At 36.3% G+C, this 23,215-nt stretch overlaps 1 protein-coding gene across 1 annotated transcript in view; it reads left to right on the top strand.

Annotated features, from left to right (window-relative positions):
- The window catches only part of LOC135083372 (myb protein), a 74,392-nt gene that overhangs the window by 13,176 nt on the left and 38,001 nt on the right, over nucleotides 1-23,215 (top strand). The window contains exon 2 of the mRNA XM_063978113.1: nucleotides 3,329-3,442. Within this exon, the coding sequence (XP_063834183.1) occupies nucleotides 3,329-3,442 (114 nt within the window). The remainder of the gene's footprint in view (nucleotides 1-3,328; nucleotides 3,443-23,215) is intronic.

Here is a 23,215-nt window from a genome sequence, read left to right as displayed (position 1 = left end):
AAAGCTCCTCCAGCTACCAGCGCGCGTCCCTTCAAAAAAAAAAAAGCCGGAAACCTCCCCGACCCGACCGTGGATCACCAGTATTCTACTACACAGTAAAGTATAGGGTAAGGTGGGGCACAATGTTACACGGGGTACAATGTTACAATGCATATTTCTCCGTCCCTTTCTATTAGTTGTATGATGTTCAGCGGCTCAGTTCAGCAGCTCTTATGAGCTTGACAAACGTGTATACCAACATCATACAACTAATAGAAAGGGACGGAGAAATATGCATTGTAACATTGTACCCCGTGTAACATTGTGCCCCACCTTACCCTACCTAGGTTATTAAAAGTTGATCGATCTGTGATAAATAATTTACCTGATTAATTAGTTTTATGAAGTAGGAATTTTATTTCATTAGTGATACCCGACAAGAACGTAGATCATCGGATTTCTAGTATAGTGTATCTACCTTAATTATTAAAAATGTTAATTGATCTGTGATAATAATCAAGCTGAATAAAAACGTTTTTGATTGTTATTTTAGTATTTCATTCTAGCTATTATATTTCCAAGAATAACCTGGTTTTGCCATGTCTGAATACAGTTTTTTTTTTTCGGTTTCGGTAAAACCGGTTTTGTGACCCCCTAAATCCCACCCTTACGTTCATATAAAAAGAATGTGCGTAATCTATACGTACATAAGGCACCTAAAATAATAGAGAGGAAAGAATTGATTGTATTGAACAATGAACCGTCTCAGCTATAAAAGACCCACTAAACTGAACTGTCCCACCAAACACATTGATAGGGGGCGCCACCATTGTTCACCTGTACAAGGTTTCCCAAAAAGTACTGTCAAGCCGAAGCCCAGAGGTAGAGTATCACTAGGGCTACCCGAATACTCGATTTTTTCAAGTTATTTATAATTTTCAGATGATATGATAATGATGAAAATCTTTATCATATTTCAAAAACTGGGATAAAATCTATCCTACGTCCTTTCCCGGGACTCAACCATCTCTATGCCAAATTTCATCAAAATCGGTTCAGTGGTTTAGGCGTGAAAGCAAGACAAAGTTACTTTCACATTTATAATATTAGTATAGATGCAATGTTTTTGCCTCGATTAAATAAAACATTGTGATCAAAATAAAAACTTATTATCAAAATATTTTATAGGTTATTAGGTACTCAATACAGAAATCAGCCGGCTCCTAGTCTAAAATTCTTATAATCGAAATTAAATGATTTAAACTACAAATAAAAACGATTCAAACAGTACTAGTTTTTAGGTTCAAATTCGACTGCTCTAGTGGACGCACGGAACGGCAACGTCGCAGTCGAGCCATATTATTTGAATTATTTGGCGGGAAAATAGTTTTTGGCTTTTAATTCTGAAACTAAGAGGCCTAGAGATTTGAAATTATGTCTCGTGTGTACTTTAATTATAACGAATTATTTGATCTTTAAAACGCAACTCTAACTTATACGGTTTTAATAATCCACCGTGTGTTACGTGTCACCAGCTTACACATACGTATCGGTTCGTAGTTCGAAAACGGTTCGAAATAAAGCTTTGAAAGAATTGAAGTCGGGTTTTTTTATTCGACTTTAATTTATGAGATATAAAACATTGATGTAGCTTAAATATTTACGAAGATACAGATGTGTAAGCTGGAGACACGGTACTCCAGCTCGCACATAGTTTTTTGATCGTGGTTTTAACAGTATTTGAGCTAAAGTCTTGAAAAGTGGAAAGCCTACTATTTGGATTCGACTGTAATTTTTGAGGTATAATACATTATCGTAGCATAAATATTTACGAAGATACAGATGTGTCAGCTGGAGACACGTGTCCTCAGCTTACACATAGAAAACAACTCATAGTTATGAAGTTCTAATGGCTCTAATTGAATGACTGAGAGGTTTGATGACTCTAATTAGGCTTTTATTGATGGTACACTTGGAATTGCTCTAGGGCCAATGAGGAAGTTGGAGACATTCAGGTCTCTATCCCTCTAAAAATGTGAATTGCCAATTAATTTAAGACGGAGGTATCCGCGATTACGCTCAATTTTTAACACGCTTTTATTAGGTCGTTCTGTATGTAACTTTGTAATGGAATCTAGGAATCTGAATTACACGCACTTCTAATTCTTGTATCATCATCAAACTTGGCAATTATTTGTAAATTAGATGACAATGCAATATTATGGTACCATCTAGCGTACCATGATGGGACTGGAAGGTGGCCATAGGAACTCCTAAACGAAACGGCGGAATCTCATCGAGTTTGGGTTGATGATGTCCAGGGTCCTGATAGGAGTCGGGAGATAGCCATAGGAACTCTAAACTAAGAGCGTATTTCTAGTTTTTTAAACTATTTATTATTTTATTATTTATTAGGTTACTGTTAAAATATTTTATAGAACAGACCTAATTAATTACCTATCGATCGGGGGATAAGAGCAGTGACCAGTGGGAGACAGGCACCCAACATTTCGTAATCCATTATGACTGAAAACTATTCCACCAATTTTACTAGACCTGTGTACGTAACTACTACTACTACTACCTAATAGGTATTAAAAAAATATTTTAATAACTTTTCGATTCTTTTTTTAAGTTTTCGGGGTTCTGATCTCATCTTGTAAGAAGATCCTGAAGGCTGAAGACGTAGTAAGTCTTCCTCTTGGGTCTTGTTGTGTCCAAAGTAATTTGAGTTTCAGACCTATACCATTCCAATAACTCCTGTTTAGTTAGGCAATAGCATCACTGGATTTGTAAATAGGAAGTCTAAATTCGGGGGCTCTACGGAACAAAATGTTCATCAATAAGACGCAATTCGTAAAGTGACCCGGACCGATCTAGTTGCTACTAATAGCTACAAGAACAAAGTCCATTGTCTCGGACCTTCCACGTTACTTCTATTAAACTACCATAGCTTAGCAGTCGGAACTCTACACATTCGCTTCTTGTCAAGGACTCTTAGAGACGATGCTCATAAACTCAACTCTGATACTAGGTTACAAGTTAGTGCTCATAATAAGGGTTTACTTGAAATCCTTAACTGTTCTTAAGATTTAAGGTATATTCACAGTGGCAAGGTACGTGACGTGCGTGGCTCTTGCGATATTTGTATCAATCAGTCAATTTAAATATCAAAATTCGTCACCGTTTGACAGCTCATAAAAAGTATGTCAATTGACTAGTGATTTTGATAACTACCTTATTATGAGAACCAAACTTTTGTGGTATGTAGTTTTACCTGCTCGCTGTGCAACCTCGGTAAATAAGTATTTCATACGCATTTCCACTGAAATCTACACTTTTGTTACAGCATGGAGGATGAAAACACCAAGTCATATCTACAGTTGCAAATTGAAAAGCTAAAAGCTTTGAGAGCCAAGCTAACCACTGATGCAGAGGAAGATTTTATTATTAAAGCTGAACCGTAAGTACTTATTAATAACCGTACCAAGTATTTGATTTTCGGAGTTCGGCAAGATTATTAAATGGTGTTTTAAGTTAAATTATTGTTTAAATCTTGTGAATTATCAATATACCACTTGTGAGAATGCTCTTCTTCTTCGTTTCGCTCTTGGCAGAGCGGTCGTGGCCACGTTGAGGCGTTGTTCACATCGGTTGTAGAGGCGAACTCCCTCCTCATCCCTCTGTTGGCAGATTGTCTGGTGCAGTCACAAACGCTCTACTGGTTACTAAATAATACTGGCTATCTAAACCTTAGAGAAAGCTACGCTTCGATGATTGATAATCACCCATCAAAACTTAATCGATCAAATCATCAGAACCTTACTTACCTATCAAATTCATAATGATTTCATCGTGAGTCCCTTGGGTATCAAGATGTTACAGACCCGAAAAGGAAGTTAGGAAGCGTCTTGTCGGAAAATTAGTCTGTCGTACGTTTTTTTTATTCGTCATACCTCTGAGACCTGAGGGTGATATCCCCCAAAACTAAACTGACTTAACCTTACCGAAAAAAAGTCACAAGATTATAGAGTTCGCACGGACTGGAAGCAAACGCTTTGATGCTGCCTAATTAATATCGTTTGATATTTCAAAGTTATCAGATAGTTCACAGTCTGAAGATGACGTCATACGGGCAAGCCGCGTCTTATTACCTAATTAGATAAAGAAAGAACACTTATTAATAAATTATATCAGCTGTCATTCTCATTCATCGTGCTGAAGTAAAAAGTTAATTGTATGTTAATCGGTTTTTCGGTCGGATTTCAAACTCTAGGATAAGTTCTTTTTCAGTTGGTAATACTGGCTGGACAAAGATTCTTCTTCTTCTTCTCAGTCGGTACACTCTTGTCAGAGTGGTCGTGGTCATCATTTTGAATCACTATTCAGAGTGATGTTCCTCGTAATACGGCGCCATTCCCCGCGGACTGCAGCTTTCCGGGTACTTTCGCTAACCGAGCACTTAGTTGCGGCCTTGATCTGGTCCGTCCATCTCATTGGTGATCTACCACGTGGTCTGGTGCCCTCAACTTTTCCCTGTACTACGAGACGCTCTATGGAGTCATTACTGCGCCGAGATACATGGCCGAAGAAGGCTAAAATGCGTGACTGAACCGTGGTTGATAGGCGCTGTCTGATGCCGAGTTCATTTAATATGGAGTCATTGGTACGAAACTCGGTCGGACAAAGATACATCATCTGATTTAGAAAAACCTTCAAGATTCTTCTGGATGTCCTAAATCTTGTAATTTTAGCTCCTTGAAGAAACAATTTCACCCATTGCCCGACCCCGGAATTGAACCATGGTCGTCAGAGCTACTAAAACCGGTATCCAAACCACAGAGCCATTGAATTCCGACGAGACAAGATAATTGTGGCAGCTGGATAATGAATTATTGAACAATATGTTTAATCAATTCAAATTTTATGGAAGTTCTTTTGGTAGCCGCGCATTGGTATTTTTTTTTCGTATTAGTAGTATAGTCTTGATTTTCACAGAAAGAAAATCCCACGAGTACGAACGAGTTTTATTTTCTTTAATCCCTACAGTAACTCCGTTTCTCTACGCTTTTTTCACACCTCAACCATTGAACCGAGTTTGATGTTTGGTAGGTATAGAGATTCGGTATAAGTAGTCCCGGGAAAGGACATAGGAAAAAAGACACCCAAAAGAGGGCAACAACATAAGACGGAAGTCGTAATGAGGGCTATCGTTTTAGCGCTCACCAGCTAGCGCCACTGTAGAGTAAGGTCCTGTCACTTGCTAGTAGCGAAGACAGTGGCACCAACTGGTGAGCGCTAAAGTGGTAGGAGGACTATCGCATTTGCACTCATCAAGATGGCGCCACTGTAGAGTAAGGTCCTGTCAATCGCCAGGGATGCCAACTGTTAAGTATAATAACGATAGCCCTCATTGCTGGCTATCCATCTGTCTTTCTTTATAATCAACAAAATTGAATCTCTCGTAAAAATTCAGTAAAAAATATGACGCGGTTTCTATTAACCACCTTGAGGTCCATCCTTCTTTTATAAAAACAAAAACCTGTCGCAAATAGCCGAACGTGCCCAAGGATTCATTCTCATGCATCCTAGTAATAAACCGTACTATTAAAACTCTGGAATCCTTCGGCTTACGAGGGGGGCAGGACGGGGGACCGCGTTGCTTGCGCTCAGTTCGCGCGGCTTTCAGTCCGGCCCCGCGCGCGTTAGGCATAGCCGTGATTCACTCGCGTTCGTAGCCGAAAAAAATAAAATTAAAAAAACATTTCGCGGTTAGTTTTGCACTTTTGTAGGTTATGTCCTTAGATTAATAAAACCTAGATAGATAGTCAGTGCACGAAAGGTGAGGCAGTTTTTAGGGAGCCGGCACGGCTCACCCGTAAACGTCACATGAACTGTCAAAGTGAAAAATTGGTAAACACGTCCGACGAATTTTAATTAATTAAAACGGTTTGTGCTGTGTAAGGGTGTCTAAAATACATCAGAAAAACGAAAGAAAGTGACCAGTGTTACATTTCATAAGTAAGTACTACAATTCGACGCGTATTTTGCTTGAATTTGGCTTTCAAAAATTAAATACGGGAATGATACCAGTAACAAGAAAATTTATTTCCCAATTGTTCGCCGTACAAATACACTTCCTTTTTTATGAAATCGAGACTTTTAAGTCGATTTACCTTATTGTTATTAGGTAGGTACTTTGAATTCAATAAATAAGTAAGTACATGATGCGTTTTGTTTATGTTAATTATAAAATAATTAAAAACGTATTAAAAATTTCCCTACTTTCGGGAAAATCGCCTTCACTGTCTACACTCCCCAACAAAATTGACACTAATGACATAAGATTTTTGCCTCACTCTTGACGAAGCGTTTGTATGAAGACTATCCATCTAGGTTTTATTAATCTAAGGTTATGTCGTAAAATGTTTCAAGTACAGTTAAAGTGATTTGGAAGTTCAACGATGATTTTAAGGTCAATTAGTAGGGGTGGTTTGTTTTGTCATCGCGCCCTTTGATTGTTGTGAGCGATGCAATATCAAAGTAATGAGGACGACGACTTGCAATATCGGATTTTTGGAGAATCCTTCATCTTGCCGAACGAAAGCTCGGTGTCCGACCGCCGTAGAAAGTGAGTTTTATTTTTGTTTACTTAACTACGATTTGCACTTGATTTGCATTCAAAGATTATTATTTTCATGAAAATTATATTTATTTTTACGATTAAAAATATTTTATTTTAAGTAAGGACAGCAATAAAAGACACCGGCATTTTCTTTTATACAGTAACTTACCAATTTAGGATTTATCTTAGTAAAAGAGCCATACCCTTAGGCCATACCTCAGCATGGACTTAATAACTTCGACTCATTTGAAGGTGTTTTTAGTTTTATTACCTCCTACCTTACCACTTACTATGGTTTTCCTCTTGCCATAAATAGTATTTATGTAAAAGACGGTATTTTATTAAAACATTGAAGCACGTGTCCCGATTTGATTAATTTTTAAATCGACATTATTCAGAAACAAAACGTACAGACGACAGCACATTAGACAATGCATTTTTGTTGCAAAATCGCCCGTAATCTCAAAGAAATAAGATCCACATTTTAACATTTGATCCATATTTACATCAGCCAACAGCTGATCTTTTCAGCCAACAGCTGATCTTTGTAGGTTAGACACAACTACCTACGTAAGTATTTTTTGTAATGGCTGCTAAAGCAATGAAATAAAATAACAAAACTTACCATTAAGCTGGGAACACCCAGGTAGAGTTGAAGATGTGTATGACCCCATATCCTGATACTGGTATTGTGTACTCTCGCCTTATCTTGCTCTTAAAAATTAAAAAAAGCCACTTGTACAGTCAGAAGCAAAATTGTAGTTTTTATTTACATTTTACATTAATGTGGCATTCGAATTTTAAAATCGAATTTTAGAATTCTAGTTTAAATTTCGAATCCAAAGGTCTCGCGAATCCCGGCTATCTACCTACTTGGTAAGTAAGGTACCGGCGAAAAAGAATTTATCTTATCTGTTGACTGGATTCGTCTTTATGACGTGTTGTAATTTATACCAAAACGCTCCACGAACTGTATGATTGTTGATTACTGTGAGACAGTCCACAAAAAACTTATCAATTAAGACGATTGCTCTAATTCAAACCACGCTGCCATATTTACGGCCAGACGGTCATTGAGTCATTGAGATGACAGCTAGTAATAAATAGGTGACACTCATTCAACTTAACTGTCCCATTTCTCGGTTAAAAAGCTCTTTTCCCAAAGTTTTAAGGGATAAACTTGTCTCGCCAAATTAATTGTCGAACCATCTTTTCGGCGTAAAATTTACCGGTTTCCAGTGCCACTAGTTGAAAGCCTGGCATTTGATGCTGATCAATACGAGTCTTTTTATCTTTTACATCGGACTGAAATAAAATAAATGACGATCTAATGTTTATCCTAATAGAATGTTTCGCGAAACTAAGGGACTGTTGTACCCGTTGTACCTGGCTACTGACTACTTCATTATCTTACTCAATAATAATGCTCAGATCTTAGATTTATTGCCCACTTTTTCATGACATTAAAAAAGTTGGAAGATTTATAGTTCCTCCCACACATGGAAATTAGATACTTGTCACAGTCACAGCCACGTCGCAAACATTTAGGTATGAATTCAAATGCCAATACATCGCGACCTTCAACTCGGTTCGAAGTCCGGACCCCGGATTATCCTGCGTGCTATCCGAGACCTTGAAACCAGTACCAAGGCCTCACATATGGGTACGGATAGCAACAAATGATGTTCAACTTTTACGTCGATTAGGCAAGTTTAGGGCCATAAATCTAACCCGCATGGGGAGTGTCGGCGGAATTGTAGAAATTAGTTACAAATTGATCCAATATTACGTCATGTGTTGTCTAAATTATTCCACAATTTGGAGTCGATTTGGAATCGGCATGATGTACAATCAGTACAATTGATGTAAATTCAGGGGTTGTGTCAAATTGACTTGCAACTTCGTTCGTTCGTTTCAGCCAAATTACTTCCACTGCTGGACAAAGGCTTCCCCTAAGGTTTTCCACAATGAACGGTCCTGCGCTGCCTGCATCCAGGCTCTTCCCGCGACCTTTACCAGATCTTCAGTCCACCTAGTAGGAGGCCTGCCCACGTTACGTCTTCCAGCCCGTGGTCGCCACTCGAGAACTTTTCTGCCCCAATAGCTCGTAGCTCGTAGAGCAATAAGCAGTTGCAATTTGCAATTAAGTTTAGGGGAATTTTTAAAGATGGAGTTTAGCTCGAAAGGAAAGTTGGATCCAGGTGTATTGTGTCGAACGGAACCCTAAATTGCGTGTGGTCGGTGCGTGCCCTTTTTTATTGTATTTTAATTTCGCTAAATTATTTTGTAGACTGTACTTAGAGACCAGTTCCACCTAGTTACAGATCGGATCTGATAGATGGATTCCATTCAGTAATGAGACTTAGGACATGCGAATAAAGATGTATAAGATATTTTTTATGTTATTTGAATAACTATTGAGCTGTGTTTGTTACCTTTGCTTTGTTTTTTCATAATCATAAGTCGTCTCGCGATAGTACGGTTAAAATTTCTAGTTATATCTTTTTTCAGACGATCTTTGAATGGTTTTAAAACGTAACACGTAAAAATAATCGTGTCAAATGATAGGTACACCTACGAATACCTTCAAGAATTTCTCTACCGCGCGCGTTCACAACCGCGAACGCGGCACTTTCGAAACTACCCTCAACTATTGCAATAAAATATCAAACGCGAAACGTTTCCGTGGCTTCGTGTTTCTGCATAGTTTTCTCACGGTGCGCAATGTAATGCGAATACTCCATATTGTTTTATTTTAAGTTTACTAACTTGGGATAAGGACATATTTTATAAACCAGTTATTCCGGAGGCAATTTATATGGCCGGCCCTTCATTCAAGAATGCGATGGTGTTATCACGTAATTTGACTAATTTGTAGCCTTAGGTTACGTAATGTAAGATTTTTCACGACGATCATACGAGTATCTTACCTGAAGAGTGAAGACCAATTCACATAATTATTTTAAATTACAGATTGTAACTAGGATCAATCAAAATAAATGGCGTTGTACCCAACAGTATTAATATTTAATTTAGTCTCATCTAAATTCTTTCCATAATATAATCTTAACGATATTATAAATGTTATCGCCATCGTAAAACTAGAGCCACTTATATGAAACGACACTTAAAATTACATACTTTATATTTTAAGCCCGGTTTCCACCAAAGCGGAGAGGAGATAATATGTATCTGGTGAATGACCAATCAGATTTTGACATCCACATCACCGCTTCGCTCAGCATCGGTTCGGAAAACATATTCAAACATCCCCCCCCCCCCCCTCTCCTCTCTATTTGGTGGAAAGCTGGCCTAAGAGGCTTGTAATCTTGAGGGTTAATTCAATTTTGAGTTATGTTGCATAATACTTTTGAACGTTTGAGCATATCACCACTATGCTTATTTGAGAGTCGGAACTAATTTCATAGTTGTGTTCCGGCAGGATTCCGGGTGAAGCTCGCTTCCACCTTCGGCCTGATCATCACTTAAAATCAAGTGAGATACAGGCCAAGATCTTCCTTGTTGTGGATAAAAAAAACATCGTTTTCAAAAACGATATTAAGAAAATTAAAAAGTATACGCTTTTCCGAAATTCCGAATAGCAAATGAACAGCTGATTATCTTTTTGCATATTATTTACGTGAACAAATGTATTTTTTTATCAACAACCATACATATAAGGGGCTCTTCTGTAGTAGGTACGCGCAATGGTCAGGTGTTACCAATTTAATTATAATTAATTTAAATTAACAATGAATAGGTGTTGCTTTATTAAATATTATTATTCTATTCTGTACGAACAATGAAAAATATAAAATTTAAGGGTACACAAGTTACATTATTATGACATATTATTATATTGATGAAGCAGGCTCAGGTCTCTTCTTAAGTTCTTTCTTCATTTCATATTATCTAAAATCTACTCCGGAGATACTATAGCCGCCGCTACTACATCAATGTCTAGTGGACTGAATCTGAAACCATTATGAAGCAAGTTTCAAGCATATTTGATTCAATACCCATATAATCGGGATCTTCCTGATAAAAATGTCAATCCAAATGTCAAAAAACGTCAATAGACACTCGAACAAGTCGAATCCTGTGAGAACTTGCAAGACAGCGGTGCATTGACCATTCCCTCCCCTATGGAGGTAAACGACATGGAGGGTGGCACCCCCAAACGCAATTACTCCAGGCAGATGGCAGGCAAGGTGCGAGCCAGGGAGGCGCTGGCGCATTGTACATCGATATCGGTAATTTATTCATTCAGTTGTACAGAACAGAGCATGCAAAGGTCGTGGATTAATGCAGATTGTCAACTAATTAAGCGGTGTATGAATAGAAACTATGGGAACATCTTGATCTGATATAAAATGGCATGGGATGTTAAGGAAAATGTATATTTATGTAAGAAATATGTCATCGTAAATATCTTATTAGTGTTTTCTTAATCAAAGTCGGTAAATTGTTTCGGTCTGTTTTATTTATTTATCAGTCGGTGACATCATTGCGGCGATAACTTACATTAAAATTAATTGACTCTTGAATCTTTTAAATATCCTGGGTGGTATTTTCAATACCTACCATTACCTACTCAGTTAAACGTACAACTTAGATACAATTTTTTGTCTCTTGTCTAATGGGGATGATGGTCATACAGAAAATGGAATTTGGAAGTAAAGAGATAACTATACACAGAAATTCTTGCTCCTTTTTTTCTGCATAGATACCAATTTAGATACGCCTTGCAATAAGTACACAAATAATTTGCCCTAATTCGTCTAAACAAAGCGGTCGATAAGCGCGGTCATTCATAACTTCGATATCGACAATATCGATAACCTTTCTCGATAAACTGGAGCCGGCCGCATCTAACGTGACTTTTCTATGAATACCAATGTAATTGGGGTGAGTGCAGGACGCAACTTTCACACGATCGCAACTGCTCACTTCTAATGCACATGCAAGCCTTTAATGACACCAAGATATTTATGTGTTCATTAAAGCCTGCTTTGAACTTTTTGCGTTGCGATGTTGACATTTCAGCATGAAGTTTTTTCTACTAATAACATAGCAATAAATTCATAAAAAGTTCATAGTGTTTATGAATTATGTATGCCAAATGAATTTTTCATTGAAGTAATACTAATATCGTGAGGACGAATGTATCTACTTGAAAGGGCAGTCGAATTTCCGACCACGTGGTACGACCACAAAATATAACAGAAGACAAACTCCATACTAAACGCGCTCGAGCCACGCACACATAGACACCGCTCTAGCAAGACTGTCTTGGACGAATGCGAGCGCGACGTGGCGCGACAGACGTTCGCCACACGTTCGCTGTGGTTCGCTTGAGTCACGCACCGGTCAACCGCCTGTGATATTATTTTGTTTTGCGAAATTGACGAAAATGAGTGAACAGAAAAAGTCGTATTATAATTGTTCGGTATTTGGTTGCTTAAACTCATCATTAAATACCGAATTTTCATTTTTTAAATTACAGTTGATTCGGGGAGGTAAGTAAGTTATTTATTTGAATTTCAATTGAAATTGAAAGCCAACTCAATTATTAGGAATATCAAATTGTTTTAGAGAGGTTTTAGGAATTATTGGATAACTAGCTTTTGCCCGCGGCTTCACCCGCGTGAAATTTAGTTTGTCACAGATCGTCATAAATTATAGCCTATATGTTATTCAGGGTTATAAACAATAATACTGTAAAGTTACATCAAAATCCGTTCAGTAGTTTTTGCGTGAAAGAGCAACAAACATCCAGACATCCAAACTTTCGCATTTATAATATTAGTTGGATAATAGTGTCACTCAACTAAATACTACTTCCTTCTCGTGTATTTGTTTGCAAACTATTACTATAATAACGTACTAAATATAAATAAGTATACGTGGATATTTGTTATTGTCTTTCTTGCATAGTATTAAGAGTAACATTTTTCTATCTTATCGAAATAAACGCAACACATGACAAGACAACCCTAGCGCGACGGCCGAGCGTGCGAGCGAAAGAAGTATGCAAAGCGAGGTACATACATGAGTTTACCTTCTGTTATATTTTGTGGTACGACTATGTTTTTTTGACAAAAAAAAAGCATGAATAGGCCAGCTGGTTTGACGCCCGGCCGAAGAAATATTGTATACTCTTGCAAGGGGGCCCAAGAAGTTAGGGAATGGCTTATTATATCGGATTCGTTCGTCGAACAAAGGCCTAGCCTTTGTCCCAGACGAGACAGATTTGCAATGGTATGAAGGCGAAGGTATATTTTTCTTTCATGAATAAATAACACGGGTAACATGGGTCTACCGTGTATTTGTGTCAAAGTTCATCAAGGTTCTTTAATTTTTTTTGCAAATCGGGGTCGGTTTTTGAATCTGGATTATCGATCAATGCGCGTCCCTATTTTGCAATTCCCGTTTTGATTTTGCAAGAGCGAAAAAAAAAGAAATCATGTTCAGTTTTTTATGCGATTCTGTAGATCTCACAGAATGCATCACTTTCATTGACGATGGTAAAGTAGCTGAATTGGTTTTGTAAAGCGTACTTAAAATCTCATTAAAACGAGGTGCATCTGCATTCCACGTCTTATTATAGCCCGATGCAGAGTTTTTTTTACTTAGTTTTGCAGAGCTTGTACACGTATCTAATAGTTGACTATGGGTGAAATATCTTGTAGGACATTATTTTTACTTTAAAATCGACTGCTTCAAGTTTCCTACGGGCATAACTTCAAGGCATGTTGTTATTTTTAAGGACAATGTTCGTTCTCCATACATTGTTCGCCTAAGAACCAACAATTTTGACATATTACTACCCGAAAGCGAAATAATATGATTTTGTGTGTAAGAACAATGATTTCTGATGGACACTTGCCATAAAATTAATGATTAAGAATATTAAATCACAGCGATTTTATAATATGTCCTTTATGGCAACATGGCGTCTAAATCACATTGATTGTATTGTGTGAATGTATGAACACCGAGTCGCGAAAAATGTTTTGTATTGTCGTCACGCCGAGTCGCAGCCAAATAGTATAAAATAATAGAACAAGTTTTAGAAATACAACTCGGCATTCCACTTTTATAATATGCCCACATATTGCACGTAAATAAACAACATGAATCATAGGTTGTTTCCACCCTTGATATCTGACACTCATGAAATAAACTCCTATTGTATTGTAGATATCGAAGCCAAATCGTATATAATAATAGAATGGATTTTGGAAATGACTCGGGGTTCTACTTTTATAAAATACTACATATTAATATTGCATAAAAATAACACGAATCATGGGTTTTCTTTTCACTATTTACATCTGACATGAGATAACAAACTTCTATCTCCATGGCTACCGTCGTAGTCTATGCCAAAGACTACAATATTATAAGCAAGAAGTTTCAAACCTTAGCGGCTACAGTAACCCCTGGGCCACATACATCGTGATAACATTTGGTCGACACCGGAACGAAGTCTTGCGATTATGCCAAAAAGCACCGTATTCTAATGCGGCTATATCACGTTCAACCGGGGTTTTAATTCGACTAAAGTCCTGACTAATGTGATAAATGTGAAAATTATGAATAATCGCCGGTTATTATGAATAATTACCTCATGATTTGGTAAATGTGATTAATATGAGATCATTTAGGTGTGTATAAAACTAAATAGGCGGCTTAGGGGTGGCCCAAGGGCCTTCCCCGCCGCACCTTAACCTATTTTTCAATTTAAATCAAAACAATATGTTATGTGCAATACGGCAAAGTAATGTTACGCAAGAAACAGTCCAAACTCATTTTGCCAAATTACATTAATATATGATATCAAAACGTTCAAAATGTGTGGCTATACAAGAGCACTGTACATGAGCCGGTGTTCTCTTTTATGACATTTGTTAGTATTAAGGTTACATTATTAAATAATCACTGATAAATGTGATTAATTTATCACTTTTACCTCGACTGTCGGTAATTATTCATAATTTTTACATTTATAAATCACAATTACCGTAACAGTAATACGCATCGCAATAACGTATATGTCTATACGCGCTACTATTATAAGGTATAATTTTGCATAGTCGCAAGACTTCACTCCGCTGCTGTCAAATCAATGTCCCCTAATGTTATCGCAATGTGTGTGGCCCATATACAGTAAAAATATTGTGACATTGGCCAAGTCACAGAAGCCTATGCGAAGAAAGAGTACTTGAATGACAATGAAAATCAGGGTTACCATTTTGTAAGATCTCCTAACTATTGAGGGTAACAAAATAACATTAATAATCTAGCCATTAATAACATATTATTAACTATACGAGAAAGTAAAGCAACATGCGGTTTTATTTTAATTTGTAAAATATTTGTAACAGTTTGTTCTAAGTTTAGTTTTAAAGCAGAATTGCTGTTTCAGCTGTCACTGTGAAGCTTTGGGAAAATAAATAAATAGAAAAAATATTAACATGAATATTTCTTTATTATTATCATTATGCCAATTTAAGTTACACTGTGTGACAGTCTTTGACACTAAACAAACTCTTCAGCTTAATAATGCATTCCTATAGGGCGTTTTTATAGTTACTCTTGCTGATCAAACAAGAAGGGTTGATTCTACTACTGAAATACAACTAACTTTTCTTACAGGACCAATATCAAATTCTTAAAAAAAATGACATCCTCGTGATGATGATAATTTCTATGGAGAGATTTTTATTTATCTTCGGTCCCTTGGGATAAGTTATTCCATTTGGGCAGTAAAATTAATCCTTTTTATTTTATTAGATTTAAAAATAACACAAGTGTTTTGGAAACCTTCTTCATTGGTATGGTATCACGGAGTTATAATGGCGGCAACTCTGTATAACTGACTTGTAACTTTCAAACAGTAAGATAAGGGCACCACATTGGTTTTGTTTCTGAAAAAAGGCTTTCACTTTTAGTACTAACCCTTTAGCACTATTTAATTGAAATAAAAATACAATAATACGCACAGAAAACTGAAATTGAGTTAACTGACGTGACATTTATAATTTTTTGACATTATGGCAGTTTGACATGATTAAGGATTGAAAAAGTTTTGATTGAAAAAGTAAATGACAATTTGATAACGATTCACAAGAATATAATCGATTAAAAATATTGTAATGTAATAAAGCGATTATCCAATCCTGGTTTCTACTGAAAAACTCACTCGTGGCAAGATTTTAATAAAATAATAAAATCTTTATCTTCTCTTTCACAATCTATAAAAGTTCCTTGGTCTATTATATATGTGCTATGAATTGGCATAGATTACGAGAGACTGGAAACGATATTAGGTTGATTTATAGTTTACTGACGTAACAACAGACGTTTCTCTCACTTCAACTGGCATTAGATTCAACATCGTATTCTGATACTTTTACAGTTATGATACGAGTACCATGATGTTTTCATTGTCAATGTCAGTTTATGGTCCCAATTTTTTTTATTTTATTTACGACCTTCGACCAGTTGGACACTTTAGATAGCTTCTTGTAGTAGTGTCAATATCTTTTTAGCTTTTAACGCAAATCTAGTCTTCAAAGCAATTTAGTCGATTTATTTTATTTTCAAAATCGATATATTATTGTCTATGATGGCCGCAGGAACATCACTATACATGGACTCCCAGCAATAAAGTACGTTATTGCCTCGTACAGATTTTATCGGCAAAAATTATGGAACTTGATAGGTTTTAGACTATGCCACGCACCAAAACGTCCGGAAGTTGTAATAGTATTATAGAGTAAACGTTAAAAGACTTATTTATTTAATTTTTTAATGCTCAAGTGTCCATTAACATGAAAGGGTGCTTAATGTATTAAAAAAATAAGAAAATGATTATGATGGGTTAATGTTTTTTGGCGGTTTTTGAGGCCATTTCTGACAATGTCCTTTTATTGTTGCTTACAATAAAACTGCAATTGTTGCATGAGAAGTTTTCTGATGCACGAAATTCAACTAAATCTTTTATTACTCCAAAATTTTCTTAATCCTAAATAATTGTGTAAACGTCACAATTTTTTCTAAAATAACACTACCTCAAAAACCCATTATGATCGTCATCTGATTTCGATTTCGCTACAATAGCGACAACAATGAATGGAGGATCGTGGGTGCAAGCGCGTGCCATGACGGCTGCGCCTACGCACAGGGTGCGTCGTATTACATATTCCGATCGTAGGGGGTTTATTTAAATTAGGTTTTTGCTAGCACATGTCTTGATGCGTCAGTCTTCGGGTATGGCGCAAGCTGATGCGTTGGAAATTGCTTTAGGTCATTATTCTACGGAATATCGAAGGTTTTGGATTGCGTCCACGTTATAAGATTGCTTTTTTGCTAGAAATTAATGGGTTCAAGTAATAAAAGAGAAAAAAATCCTCCAATTTTATTTGTGCCCTACTAGAAATTAATGGGTTCAAGTAATAAAAGAGAAAAAAATCCTCCAATTTTATTTGTGCTCTATTCCAACTGGAATAGAATTGGAAAGCAAAATAATGAATTAAGATTTTATGGAATTCCCAAATAAACTTTTAACCAAAAAGTTAAAGTAAACTAAAAAGTTACAAGATCATTAGTAAAACGGGAAAATCAATATTGATAAGGTTCTGGACGAAGTCATTCAGATGTTTGCTCACTTTCATTAGCACAGGACCACTAACTTGGAAGTCTTGAAACGATTGAGTAATTTCCTCCATATTCCTGTCGAAAGGAATGTAAAGAGTAGCATTTCCAATTTGATTTTGAGTTTATGTACGTCCTACCATTATAAAATTTGGAATTTAAGATACATGTAAACTTGATAGAAGTTCAATAAGAGTAAAAGATATTTATTGATTCAAGAAATTCTCAAAGTTGCAAATCAGGAAAGTACGGGAGATTCTATAAAAAGATGTAAGACAAGATACGACCCCAATTTGCAGGAATTTAAAGTCCGCTTGATAGTGATACTCAACTGAATCATAATAGTTTTCAGAAGTTCCTATACCGATCTTGATTCACTAAAGCTGTGATATCATTACCTTTTCAACAAGACTGGTTTCAAACCGCATGACGCTAAAAATATCCTTAAGGCTTGGTATTTCTGCTAAAGTAGGTATTTCGCGCTGTCAAAATCTGCGCGCGCAATACTTCGCCGAAGACAGCGCGCCAAAGAGCTCTCGCGGCTACACAGTATAGAAATACCAGTTGGTTAGGTTAGGTTGACTTCCTTCCGTTCAAGCGTCACACTCACAGCACTTTCTAATACAAATCATATCCAAGTGATACAAATTAAAACAACTTTCAGAATTTTTGGGAATATATTTTAGAATCGAATAAATATAAAATATAACTGCCAAAGTAAACACGGTTCAAAGAGGCGTGGCGTCACCCGACCTTCCGGAATTTTCAAGATTACGTCACCCGACCTATCGTTAGGTCCTCGGGAGCTTGAGCGATTGGAAAAACATTTTATGATCAGTTACTCTTAGTAGCGATTATTTAGAGCTTGGATAATAAATAATAGTTGTTGCAATTCACGAAACTTTGCATGTGGTTAATTACATTAATCAGTACACGCATCAATTTTGTTCAGTCTTTTTGTTTATTAATAAATAAAAATATCATACTAAAATTGCATACATATTTTTTTGTATTGGTCTGGGTGTTTTCTTGTATTTGGTGTATTGAAAATCACTATGAGCATCACACGCGGTTACCTGCCGCAGGCACCCGCTCTGAGCACTCATGGGAGTTTATGCAGAGGTCGCTAGAGTTTGACTTTGAGCTTTGTTTATAGTCATTACGAAGCAGATTTTGATGGGAAACTGCACTGTCTTGAATTCGAAAGGGTAATTTGACGGTGTTAGGGGAATTCTAGGAATAAATGCAGAGCCTCCTCATTGAAATTGAGACATTTCAATTTGAGATTTCACTTGACATTGATTGCAATCTGACATGGAGTTTTCAAACACTTGTAAAAATAAAAAGTAATTAAATCAAAAGCAGTAAGACTCCCAAAATAACTTTCTACCCCTTTTACACGTTTGTCATAAATTATAATATTAAGGAATTGTTAAGCAAAATTTCAAGTAGATTAAACCAAATAATCACTGTCCCATACAAACTTTGCCCCCTTATTTCACCCCCTTCATTTCTTGACCCCATTTCGGAAAATCGGATGCCTACGTCATACAAAGAACACACCTTCCAACTTTCAGGTCTCTACGATATCCGTCAGTCATTTAGGACTAAGCATTTTTATTAGTTGTCCAATACTCTATCGTTCCAGGTATGTCATTGACAGGAGGGCGCTACTATCTTAATGGGTTATTTATTAGTCCCAACTTTATACCACTTGACATTTCAGAATCGTTTGACTTTAGATACCTAAGCGATTTGATATTCAGAGTCCCTTAATGAAATCAAGTTCTAAAATAACTTGAGGTGTTGTACCCGATCAAGCTTTTCATTGCAGGACAGTTAAATAGTTTTATTATTAGTTTCTTCTTTAAGTCTTGATTTGTCAGAGTAGGTAAAGGCTCCATGAGAGCAAAATTTAGCTTTATAATAGTTTTTAATTTTTTTCTTGAAATATTTGACGCCTTGTAATCTCTCGTTAATTACAAGGTCCACACAAATAAAGAATGTTTGACTTCGACTTTAATAATTATGCTCTTACATAATTAGAATAATATAAGAATAAGAATTTTTCGGTTTTTATACAAGGTGTTATTTTTTTAACTGATCATATTTTACCAACACATCCTATTACCCCCTATTGGGTTAGTAGTAGTTTCGCACGATTTTCCTTCGCACGAATATGCGAAACGTCCCCTTTCAATAATAATTTTTTTTAGTAGGCGTTTCGCCCGCATGTATTAGAAGTATTAAAATCGCGTGCGAATCGACTCTTTTTTGAACTAGTAGTATGCGATTACTAGTTCTCAAAGGGGTCGATTCGCACCCGTTCGATTGTGAAAACCAAACTAATATATTTACTGTAAGTAAATGCTAAATAGTAAATATTAGTTTGGATTGTGAATATCCTATCCTACTATAATATTATAAAGGCGAAAGTTCGGATGTCTGGATGTCATGATGTCTGGATGTTTGTTACTCTTTCACGCAAAAATTACTGTACGGATTTTGTTGAAACTTTATAGTATTATTGTTTATAACCCAGATTAACATATAGGCTAACTTATGACGATATGTGACAAATAAATTTCAATAAATAAATAAGACGTGTCTAAAAAGCGAACTCTACCTATCGTCATTGGTTAAAATCTACAGCGCTGGACAAACTACTGTATGACGTTCGTAAATATTCATTCGGGGAAAGCCGTGAAACGCCATCTATCAACATGATATCTAACGGGGGTAAAACGAGGTCCACGCGAACGAAGTCGCGGGCGCCCGCTAGTTTATAATAGGTAGCTTTCCCTCCGCAACCTTATTGGTATTCCATGTATGTGTCTTTTAACTGATTTCTGTTAAACATTTCATGTAAAATTTGTCCAGTTATAACTCCATTTACATCTGCATCTGTAAACAAGGGTTCATGTTCTCCAGCCCAGATGCCGAGTAAACAGAATCGTCTTTCAGTGACGTGCAGCTGCCCCTATATTTGACCCTCTGACCTAATTTTTTATTATTTATTTGTATCAGTGTGCTCTTCTAATAAGTGTAAGACGATTGTATGTAGGTACTATTAATATGTAATTTTAACTCATTGGTTTTGTCTCATATTTAAGGAATTTACTATGTATCATGAGTAGAGTCTTCGTTTAAAAGGATGCGAACGATTTAAATTTCAATAGGTAGACAAAATTGATAATTCTTAATTATCAAATATTTTAGCTTTCTCCAGTAACACTGATATTATTATACTGTGACTCATCAAAGTCATCATTGTCAAAAATATTGACAAATCGCGAACTGTCACGTCCAAAAAACTGACACGCGTCCGTCCTCCGTAAGCGCCACCGCGCGACTGATTGAGATTGTCCAAGCCGTCATGGACGATTTTTTCCACATTTTTTAACATAGTAACTAAATAAGACGCAATATAAAAATTCCATCCGTTAAAAGCCCTCAAGTTATTTCTGAACTTTAGTTTAGTAAAAGATCTAGAATCTCAAATCGCTTATTTTAAAAATAAAACCATAATTAGAAAACGAATAGAGGTAACTTTGGGAATTTATTCTATCGAGTCAACTTCATCAAATCGTGTTTCCATCCGTTAATAGCCCTAGAAAATATCCTCAACTATGCCCAATAAAAATCTTAGCCTTTAATTTTACTGTTTAGTACCTCAAAAATGAAAAATGAAAACCTCATTTTCGCCATTTTCTCTGCTACCCGGCCTTAAATACACCTTTCTACAACAATGCGGGCTACCTTTAAAACTTTACCCTAGGGACGAGCCCCCATGTAGATATTTTTACTGTTTCAAGTGGTACTTTCTTGCATGTACACATTATGGTAATTCAACGCCATGAGGGTTTTGAATAGATATCGAATGATGTTACTTCCGATCGACATATGGTAACCGGGTTTAGAATCGGTTTTACGGCTCTAGCTGGGTCCTGCTTTGTGTTTATTACGTCAATGATAACTCCTTATTTCATATTTACTTTATTGCTAAAGAAGTTTTAATTTAAAGAAGTCCTTTAAGAAGTGTTACAAGAAATCATTCTATTGAAGGAAGAATTTGAGTTGTAAGAGTTTGATGCATTTACTCAAATACTCATTAATGAAGCTATGGCCGATCAATTATTATAGATTTCTAACCACGAAGCAAAATAATACGTCAAGAAACTTGCTCTCTTTGGCTTTGCAAAACAAATGCTTTTTTCTAAAGTGTGCAACGTGCATGATGACCCAATTAATCAGAGTTCCCATAACCTCGACACAACTAGAGCGTATAAACGATTCCCATATTTCCATAATTAGTTTAACATCTCATATTAATTCGTTCGTTTAGGTATCAGCAACCGTGACGCCATATTGCACATGGTCATCGTCATGGTCGACCGGCTGTATGTCATGAGGGATTGTGGGAACTGCAGTGTTTACTTGGGTACCCTTCAAAAAGTACGAGTATGTTGTTTTTGAATTAATGCGTTTTGTTGATAAACATTTGCTCTTCAAAATGCGCTTTGTGGATGACATCATTGTTTGAGAATACAAGCTAAAATTGAAAGGCAAATACTTGCAAGTTTCTCATTGAAACTTTTGTCTTTTTTGTTTAATTCGTGTGTATTTTATTATCAACTTCTCTTACTCTGATTAAAGGTTTATACCTACATACATACATATCTAGTTCCTTAAAGTAATTCATCTGCATGTGTATATTTTCTACTGATCCTTTTAGATTTCCATTGATTCCAGTTTCATTTTTGATCCCAATTCATTCATAGCCTCCATGCATTTTAATCTCCACCCAACAAAGAAATTCGATTTACGGTCGTAATTCTCGCATCGAATAACCTAATCACGCGTGAAAGGAATCAAAATACTGATTGTAATTTATTGCGTTTATAATTAATGTGTAAGGGTAGTTATAACACCCTACAGGTACGTTGATTCCCACGACTCAAAAACGGGGGGCCTGCATATAGTTTGGACAAAGGACTTTCGGTGCATGTCCTCCGATCTTTTTACGTTGTCTAAATTTGTAAATGCCATGGCAGATGGAGTGACGGTGTCTTTTTTAATCCTGCGGTTCCCATGACCCCATTAAGTTCGGTCATCTTAGATTGCGAATGATAATGGCGATTTTGGTGGTTAGTTCCTGGTTCCTTTGTCTGTTTATCTTGTTTCTTATCTACTTTTTGCTGGTCAAAATCTATTTCTGCTTTTGTTTTCATTTTAGACGATGGTCACAGTATGGAAGCTTCTCTGAGAATGATTTTTGAATTTTAACTACGTTTAAAGACAAAACAATTTTTTTTTTAATAAAAACGATTTTCTTCGTCTTCCTATTATTTCTAGTCCAGTCAAATTAGACATGAACCCTGCAATAATTCGCATACAGCTGAAAATTGGTACGAATGTTCGGAGCACCATTATGAATTAACTGTGAAAAGTCCCCATCGATCCGAGGTGTGCTAAAAAAAAAATTCAAGGTCAAACTTAAAAAATACGGGTTTTTGAGATTTTCAGCCAAACGGTAACTTTTATCACAAAAATATGTATGACAAGGTTTAAGACCATACAATTATCTATCAAAATTGTCTATACACTTTCTCCTAAGAGTCAGCGTTTCTGAGATTCGATGATCCGAAGAGTCAAAAAAGTGTTTTCTTCATAACGGTCTTACACATAAATCCAATGTGATATCGCCTCGTGACACGGCTCAGCATTGTATCATGATGTGTTGTCGACGTCGAATATAAAATAATCAACCTCAATGTCATCTGTCATCTTTAATTATCGAAAAATGGGTGCAACTTTGACGAAGGACTGCACCGTAAGTTTCTAAGATACGAAGTTTTCGTGTCTATTATGTTTAAGAGCTCTTAATATGCACACGTCACTACTCTACTTGTAACTCTATGGTCACTCTTTTAGCCCGACCAAGTTAGA

Source organism: Ostrinia nubilalis, chromosome 23, assembly GCF_963855985.1.
Source record: "Ostrinia nubilalis chromosome 23, ilOstNubi1.1, whole genome shotgun sequence".
Lineage (NCBI taxonomy): Eukaryota > Metazoa > Arthropoda > Insecta > Lepidoptera > Crambidae > Ostrinia > Ostrinia nubilalis.
The sequence above is the reverse complement of the archived record's forward strand: the minus strand, read 5'-3'. Positions and strand labels throughout refer to the sequence as shown.